At 41.6% G+C, this 9618-nt stretch overlaps 1 protein-coding gene across 1 annotated transcript in view; it reads left to right on the top strand.

Annotated features, from left to right (window-relative positions):
- Window positions 1–2736: 2736 nt before the first annotated feature.
- The window catches only part of LOC309698697 (uncharacterized protein), a 32400-nt gene continuing 25518 nt past the window's right edge, over window positions 2737–9618 (top strand). Inside the window, exons 1-3 of the mRNA XM_082521327.1 lie at window positions 2737–3027; window positions 9060–9119; window positions 9531–9551. Of these exons, the coding sequence (XP_082377453.1) occupies window positions 9074–9119; window positions 9531–9551 (67 nt within the window). The 5' untranslated portion in view covers window positions 2737–3027; window positions 9060–9073. The remainder of the gene's footprint in view (window positions 3028–9059; window positions 9120–9530; window positions 9552–9618) is intronic.

Genomic DNA, 9618 nt, shown 5'->3' with positions numbered 1-9618 from the left:
GAACAATCCAACAGGAGTGGGTGAGAGTGAGCCAGCCAGACTTTCTGATTGGTTTAAGGTGAAAGGGGAAATTGGAGAATATAATGAAGTGCAGGGCAGAAGTAACAAATTAGCAAACCAGAAGATACTGTGGCTTGAACAGGAGGAGCAGGGCCAGGTTTAAAGATCTCCCATCTATACTTAAACTCCTGTTTTTCCTTTCACCTTACACCAATCAGAAAGTCTGGCTGGCCCACTCTCACCCACTCCTGGTGAGAGTGTGTCTGCCAGAGAGCTCCAGAGAACAGGGAAGAAAAAAGGGACAGAGGAGGCCATAACAGCTACACAGGTAAGAAACAAGGGATTAAATACAAATAACCAAAACATAGTCAAACAGGGTTAAAGTTGATCCTGTTTTCTGCTAATGTACATCTTAAATCGGGGTACCTATACTGTATACACTGCAGGTGCATATACTTAAAACATGACACATCAGTAAATACATAGATCAATAAGCACAAACACAACTGACTCAATAAAAATTAGCAGGAGTGATCCCTTTCACTCTGTGGGGGGAGGAGGTTACCATCTGCTGCAGTGCTCGTTGCTCTTTGAAGATTTTCATTATAACTCCTCTGTGTGTTTGGGGTCGCTGTGCTGCTGCAGAGCAAATCTGAGGCCCATCAGAGGCTCCCCTAGTGATGAATGAGCATCTAAACATCTTCAGCACGTATGCACGTCAAGTCTGGACAACTAATTCAAGTATAATAATGTCCAGACTCCACAAATAGGCAGATAAATAGCACTTCTACAGGGCCTGCACCTCCGGCAGGTCGAGGCTGTGATTCAGTCGAAGGCAGTGACGCTGGGGGCTGGCATAAATCAGGACCTTGGACAGCATCAACAGAGAAGTACAAGTCAGGAAATCGGGATCTTGGTCAGCACCTCCTCAGTAAGCCGGGAAGATGAAAGACCGCACTAATTTACATCCAACATAGATCTCTTGTTGATTTATTGCTAACAGTGTAAAACAGAAATGACCCTCTGGGTCAGTCCAGATTTTTGCATCCATTCTAAGACAAATAAATAAATAAATAAAGTAGAATAGTACAGTGCATTAGACTATGAAAATGTTTCAATAAAGTAAAGTCTTTTTCTCACATAAATGAAATGTGATGAGTCAAAGTGGGTCAGTTAATATTTTTTTTAATAAAATTAAAATATAATATTGTAAAACAATTATTTTTAGAAACTGACAACAAATGTGTTCAATCTAGTAAAATGCAATAAAAAAACAGAGATTCTAAAATTGGAGAAGAGTGCTGTCAATCATTCTCTGGCACAATGACAAGAGCTGTTCCAGTACTGCTTTTACTACTTTTCTGCTTGTGTTAAGATGCTGGTGCAGTAACATTAAGCACTGCTGCTTGTAAACAGTTGTTCCACACTAAAATGAATTTAAAAACACCTACAAACAACCATGACTGATGAGCACCTGTGGCCTGGTATACAGAGGTCTAGTATACCTCCAAATTACATCGATGAGTTTATTCTACTATTTAGCAGCAAACAAAAAGAGAACAGCTGTTTTTTAAAATGCTGTTTTAAAGCAGAGCTCACCCAGCTGGGTGATGGCTTAGAATGGGAAGAAAGGATGCATATTAAGTTACTCCCACCTCATGTATGCTTTTCTAGCTGTTGATCACACATGTATGCAATAAATTAATCTGATGAAACACAGAAGCACAGTCTAACAACTTGTTGTTATTTGGCTACACATCTGCAGGGAGTTATTTTCAATACTTTTGTGATTTTAGACTAAAAAGAGATAACTATACACAGTTAGAAGTTGCTATGGTAACTTGCCAGCCCCTTACGTTACAGCTCAATAAAAACTGGAAATTGGGTCTTTGCACCTCATACTGACATTACTCTCTGCGAATACATGATCAGACTTTATTACAGGATGCCAGCTTAAACTGAGAAACTTGATCTGATTTGCACCAGCTCTCTTATATTAATAACTAATATACCAATCTGCTTTCTATTTTTGTCTGCCCTACATCCATTGGTTAATAATTTTCTGCCTTTGCAATGCACATTAGCATCATGTTATCTGTAGATCTTTAGGATATCTGTTGAATTTACTGTAGATATGCAGCATATTAATGCAAATGCTGAATATTTGCATTAATACACAACAGAGGAACTTTTATTATTGCAGCACTGGAGCTCTATGTGTGCACTGTGACAGTTAACAGTACGAAGCTGCCTAATGTCTTCATTAGAACATAATGCAAATCTTTTTGCCTACTCAGTCTAGCAAAATGCGTTTTAATGACACTGCAAAAGCTTCTGCATGTTTTATACAGCTTAAGGGGTTTTCTTTTTTTTTTGCAGCGTGTTAATCACATTGCCCTTGTGATTAACAGGAGACCATTCACATGCCACTTATTGATTTTAAAAGGTGTGCCTGTCACTTCCTGTAATTGGCTTTCTTCATTTTTGATTTGTAGTTATCTACCACTTCATGGGTTAAATATGTCTGTGTTTTTATGTAAATCTTGTTGATTGCAAAGGAACAAAGCGCTTTAATGTAACTGAAAAAATAAGAGACGAGCACATGCTGTTAGAAATAAATACTATAAAATAATAATTATGTAAATGTACGAAAAACGACAATGCAAAAAAATATAAACATAAACATAAAATAGTTTTCGATGGTAATTTTGAACAACAGGCTGGAGAAAGCGTGCATGTGTGATGGTGGCCTGAGGTTAAACTGCAGAGCGGTTTCTTGTGGCTCCGAGCCAGAATCGACGCTTTCTACCGAAGCTTTCCGAGCAAGGCCGAAATGAAATGGTCCACAAACCCGACATCAACCGAAAGTCCTCAGCCCACTCCCGAATCGGCCTCATTGAAGTCTCTAGTTGTCGAGTTGGGGGGTGATGGGGTGGACGAGATTGGTGAGATAAAGAAGGAAAAACATTTCCACCACTCCTGAGCCCCTCCCTGTCCAGTGATTTTCGGATCTGAGGCTTGACAAAGGTAATTACCCTCATCCATTTATAATTGCATATTACAACGACTGGTCTTTTTTTCCTCGTGATTTCGCTCAGTCAGGGAGGTAGTGGGTTAAATTCTGCAGTTTTTCTTCGCTGTTTTGACTATTTGCTTGTGTTGAGCGCTCGCACCGGTGATGTAGGGCGTGTAACCACCGGCGACAACAGTTACAGGGATTTCCTTCACACAATAATAAAGCAATTAACGCTACATTAGGGGCAAACTTTCTGAATTTCCCGGGAAAATTGCAAATTTCACAGCATTCAGGCAGAAATCAAAGCGCTGCGTTTGTTTGCATGGTGCCACTGCGCACAGTGGCCTCCTCCATTCTCCTAATTTTGGCTTAATTCTGTAAATTCATTCGTGTTTCTGCTGACGGCACTGAAAAAGCAGAGTCTTTGCACTCATGCTGATAATCAGATCGCCAAGTGGTTTAACGCTCGATATGCTGTATAGCGTATGATCCCGTGCTGCCCCTGGCTGTGGTGCATTATCGTGTGCTGTGTTCGGGAAATACCCGTCTGAAAACAGGGTATTTTCCAGGCAGAAACCGTTATGCAATGCACTATAGCACACACCACAGCCTCCCGCTGAAGGGCTGAAGTATTGGTCACTGAAAAGTCATTTACATTTTATTAAGAAAATGGATGGATGAATAAGTGCTGTGGTGAACTGTGAGAAGCCTTGCTTTTATTTTGTGGTAAGTACATGAACCAAGCCACCGGTCTGTGCGTCATATTTATGAAAAATGCTTCTTATTAGGGTTCGTTTTGCTACAAATCTCCTCTAAGTGACGTGCCAATATTCGATTACTCTTTACTTAAACCATAAATTGATGGTTTACTGTTACTCCTCTGACATCTGTGAATTAATGAAACAAAGAGAGTCTCCATTCATGTTCACTCTGTCCCTTTACTCCCCTCCATTTTATCTGGACATCGACAAATTGGGACCGGCCCATTCATGCTGGTGTTGGTCGTGACACACCCTTGGCTGCACCAGCTGCTGCTTCTGGCTTTGTGAGCTGTATAAGGAGGGGTTAAAGGGGGGATGGGGGTGGAGGTGCAGAAGAGAGTACATGCAAGTCCACAGAGTGGAGCCAATCTTGAAGGTGCAGCATCTTTAGATTTGAAGCTCCACTGCTGATCACTCTGACTGGAAAATGGACACAAGGGAGAAGCTTTGGATTAGCATTCTGAACATCAGTGATGTTCAGCATTTTCAGGTGGTGCAGAAGGGACCAGGTACCACTTAGGTGTGGCAGGTAGGAAATAGGAAAATGCTTCTAGGAAAAAATAGCACTTGAAAATTGAAAAGTCATCGAGTTATAACCATCACAGCTGACCTCCATAAACATGCATTACCAGCATTGTCAGTATAAAACATGCATGCAGCCACCATCACTCATTAGTAAGGGAAGTGTCAGTTAAGCATTTTCTCTGTTCCCATCTTGGTGTTTTGAAAGTGGATGTCAGGAGTGCACATCAACTTTTACCTCTAATAATGACCAAAGCTTAAAAAAAACCCCAAACTTCAAGTTTCACTCAGTATGACCTGAAACCACTGAGAGAGCCTATGAAGTCATCAGGAAAATGTCTACTGAGATTGTGGAGCAAGCTAACAGAGAGCTGTTTTTACAAAGCCTTCTTTGGAAGTTTAGATGAGTCGCCCCCTGCTGGCCATTAAAAGTAATTCAGGTTTAAGGCTTTTCTGCACTTCTGTGGAAGCTACTTTTATCTTTTATAGCATCTTAAGTTAATTTCTTGCAAAGTAAAGGAGTTGGAGAATAGTAGATCATAGATCAACCCCCCCCCCCCCCCCCACCCCCACCCCACCCCACCAATCACCACCTTACAGCAGTGAAAGGGGGTTGACGCCATCAGGGGTAGGGTTATAGCAAATTGGTCTCAGGGGAGGAATCAGACAAAGAGCGATGGAAAACCCTAACAGAACAGCGTTCTCTGAGTTGGTTAACCTTGGCTGGAAGTGGGAAATTGGGGCTCTCTCTCTCAGAGCCAGGCCTGTAAGAGGTGTCTGGTGACCAGGTCAGTGTAGATGGGGCCTGTTTGGGCACAGCCAAAAAAAGATAACGTGGTTTAGCCCCCCTGTGGACCCACCACTTGTGTCGGCGGGCACTGGGGTTCGAGCATGTGGACCCTCAGCATCACAGACTGGTTTCTGGAACACTGTGAGGCATATGAAGTTGATTTATCGTCTCAAATTCATATTTAAAGGTTTCAGTGCATATGATTATATTACTTTTTATTATATAGTTATATATGATGCAGTGTGGAGGACAACACTGTGTCCACCTCTTATTTCCACCTGTGCTTGCACTCGTGCGACAACACAGTTTTTGAGAGTCGAGGTACCCCAAACCTTCACTTCTTCTGATGTTATTGAGAAACTGTCACTGCTGTCTCAGTACAGGTGGAGGATATTTGACATTAGTGCGCTATCATCACAGCTTATGAGTCAGACTAACCTTGAAAGGAATCAGAAGGATAATTAATGAGAGAGAAGACAAAGAAGGGAAAGTGTTTGAAGAGAAGATTAGAAGTACAGAAAGACAAACAGGAAACCAGAATCAGATTGAAGGTGGGAGATGAGAGAGCTGATACTGAAACAGGAGGAGGATGGAGGCATGATGCTGCTGCCCTCCGTCTTGTGTGGGAGAGCAGCGATGAGGTGGAAAAGGCTCTTAAATCCGTCAGTCACGATTGATGTCAGACTGATGAGATCAGCCGGGAAGATGTACCCTCCGAGCCTCTCACCGCGGGGCGGCTGCTGGACGTGTCATACGCACTTCACTAAATGCTATGCCTTGTATAGTTTGATTGATCCTTTTAGTTATAATAGGAGACATGAGAGCTATGACCCCATTTAGACTCAGCCTCTATAAATGGACACGAGAGACTCAGCCAAAGGACAACGATTACATCTGTATAACAGGCCTCTTAGCTTATTATGACTTTCCTCTGACGCAGCGAGTGAGATGTTTAGAAAACCAGAAACTCTGGAAAATGCATCATCATACCTGCACTTGAAGAAATCCAAACCGGTGGTGTCAGGTGTGAGTTTTGTTTCATGCACAGCCACTACTCCCACCGCACTTCACTGAATAGATATTCCATGTTTTTAAAGTGGAGGTGTACATTTATGTAATCAGCAGCAGCCTGTCATTTTCCCGTCAGATGCATGCTTCCTCTCAATCAATGAATCAAACCTGTGATTTATGTCTTTGCTGCAGCCCAGCATGAGCACTCACATATGCAATGAACTAATGCCACTGTAGAAGATTAAAGTGAGATGATTTAAACCTGCTTCAAAAGGGCGGCGATTAGAAAATATGCTATGATTACTGTGTTTTCTGCAAAGGACTAAGAGCCTCTGGAACAGTTTTCCTGCCCACAGTAATGCTAGGGTGTCATTTTGAAATGTCCTCACATGTGTTGATGTGCTGAAGGAAAGTGCATGGGCTGTCACCTCTTTTTTTCTTTCTTTAAATAGCACTCTAATCCCTCATCTGAAGGAGCTGGCAGAAACGCAGTGGCATTTTATTGTTCTCTCAGTCTGAAGATGCCGTGATTCCCTCTTTTCCACCATCCTGAACTGGATCCAGGCAGGAAAATAAATTATACTTCCAAATATGCTGCAGAGCTCTGAAACCTGCTTTAAATTTAATAACCTTTTGCAGGCTGAAATCTGTAATCAGCAGGAAGAACCACTTTATTTGAATAAAAACTGAATTATCAGCAGGTATTTGGCATTCCTGTTCATTTCGTCTTTGTTGTTCAGAGTTATGTGGAAGGTTCAGTAAGTTTCAAATTAAAAGCGGACATATTTAGCCCACGCCTGTTTGTGTGTTTTGTTTTGCTGAGCAGGCGTTTTGAAGTCGGTTGTGTCAGCCGCCCCATTAGAGCAGCGCTGTCGAAACAATGCCAAGGATGGAAGCAGGTGGATTGATTATTGTCATCCAAGTGTCAGCCTGATTGCAGGTGTAGTGTTAGGACAGTGGATTTGTGTTGTAGATGAATGCAAGTCTTTGATGTGAATCTGCAGTTAATTTAATACTTCGACAGTATGTCAGTCTTTTACACCCACATGTCGTCGTGTTCCCCGACAGGATTATTACTAGCTTTTATAACAGGGTTGTGCATATAAGATGGACACAGACGGCTGTAGACACGAAGAAAATGAAGTAGTGACTCCTGTAATGCTTCTTTGACGTTCTCCTGAATACTGCATGTGTAGCTGGAGCTCATAGTGCAGCACCTACCTCTTGTCTGTGAGGGGCATTTAGTTAGAAGAACGGTGGCTTAAATGAAGTTTGGTCTTAAAATTAAAGAAGCTGAAGCAGCTGGTTTTAGACAGTGAATATAATGGGGCGCTACACCAGCATAAGATGATAAAGGATTATTTTGACCTGTGAATAATGTAAGGGATGTTGCTTGTTTTTGGACTCCACTCGAATTTAAAAAATGAGTATAAGGTGCTGGAAATGAGCATTCAGACCTACTTTAACGACAGCTACTCTGAGTACTTGACTACTGTTTTTTAGCATTGATTTACAATAATGGGGGCCTGCTCAACTGGTCAGTAATACTTGTAGTAGTCCATGTGGAGATCAGAGTATACACCTCAGTGGCCACATCATTAGTCACACCTTACTGTATCAGGTTAGACTCATTTTTACGTTCACAACTGCCTGTATTATTTGTAGCAAACATTCAACAAGGTGCTGGAAAGATTCCTCAGAGATTTTGATCTGTGTTGGCATGAAAGCATCACACAGTTGCTCCTGACTTGTTGACCGCACATCCATGATGTGATCCTCCCATTTCAATACACCCCAAAGGGAAAGATTGAGATCTGGCGACTGTGGAGGCCATTTAAGTAGAGTGAGCTGGTTGTCATGTCAGTTTTGTGACATGGTGCATTCTCTGGCTGGTAGATGGGTACACTGTGCTTGTAAGAGATGGACATAGTCAGAAACAATACTCAGGGAGGCTGATAAGGCTGATAAGAAACTATAATCCCCACCACCACCCTGAACCACAGATAAAAGACACGATGGAAACCGTGGTTTCATGTTGTTCATGCAAAATGCTGAAGCGAGCCGACTGTTCTTCTTCATTCTGATTCTCAGTTTAAGCTTCAGTAAGTCGTCTTGATCGTCTCTACATCCCTAAATGTTCATTCGATTTTTGCATGAACCAGTTTAAGTTGTTAATCTTTCTACTCCTTTTTGTTTCTAGCTGTTTCATCGTGTCTGTCTTAATCTTTCATCTAATTATCCCACCTTAATAACTATGCTACTACTGCTTAGTGTAAGCCGGTGCAGTTGCAGCTAAATGTCAGTCCCCTCGTGCCAGCTGGCTCCTGTCCAGCTCATCATCCCAAAGTAGTGGCTGTGCACTCTTGCATTTAAATATCTCCTACTTTCTCTTCATTTACTCTTCATCTTTTTTCTCCTCTTGATTCCTCCCCTCGTCCTCCGTTGCAGTTTGTGATCCTGTGTCGTGAGTGGAAAGCCGATTATCTCCCAGCACCACGGGAGACACGAGGAGCCGCTGTTCAGCTCGCGCAGCACAACATCACGTTTTTGTCTTGAAGACACTTTATCTATAAAACTTGACTTAATAATATATTTGACTTTGCAACAGCACTATAGGTTTTCTTGCCAAAGAGTGTTGGCGGAAGTCTACTCTTAGATATTTAACGAGCTAATTTGCGAAAAGCTCCTCAATGCCGCACAACGGTGTAGAGAATTTAGGGGTGGGCGGGGTTGGGTGCTTCTCCTCAACTTGAGGACAAAAATTGAAGTTGACATGCTTCTACCTTAGCGAGGGGTTTCTAAATTAAACACAGAAGCTAATAAATATATCTTGTCAAATAAAATTACCATATGGGAAATGTTGCTTTTTTTAAAAACCTGGAGCCACGATCCTGCTATAAAAAGCCTTTTTTAATTTGTTTTGTATTGTCTGTGGGTTTCTCTTCTCTTTTGTACACAGATCAACTGTTCAAGATGAAAGTAATCGGCGCCGCAGTGCTCAGCGTCCTGTTCTGCACGGGTAAGCAAGAACATAATCAGTCACCAGGGAGAGAGTTTAGATAGATGAACTGTTGAAACAGACTTCCTGCAAAACCACATTTGTTTTAACTGGGTGATTAGCATGGATGCTGTGAAAGCCTCACCAAAGAAGCTAAAACACATTGTGATCTAGTTAATTTCCACTTATTTCCTTTCATTTCGCCTGTAATGAAGAATCTGGCTCTTTGTTTTTGCATCCAGTCTATTGTTAGCTGTCATTATTGGCGGCATTTACATTTCAAATGCTTTAATGCTTTCTGCGGAAGCTGTGTGGTTTTTCACTTGGAACAAAGGAAATGATTTAAAGGTTTTTGTATAATCCAGCAGACTAAAAAAAGATGCACATTAAAATAAACTCATTTTAAACTAATCTTTTGTTGTTTTTCCACAGTCCTGCCAGCATCTGCAAAAGGTAAAAATGGTTGTTTGGATGTTAATGCACGCCTGAGAACGCTCTTTGAGGATTATTATATTATATA

Source organism: Aulonocara stuartgranti (assembly GCF_965226115.1).
Source record: "Aulonocara stuartgranti genome assembly, chromosome: 22".
NCBI classification, from domain to species: Eukaryota; Metazoa; Chordata; class Actinopteri; order Cichliformes; family Cichlidae; genus Aulonocara; species Aulonocara stuartgranti.
Note: the sequence above shows the minus strand (reverse complement) of the source record. Positions and strands in the feature narration are given on the sequence as shown.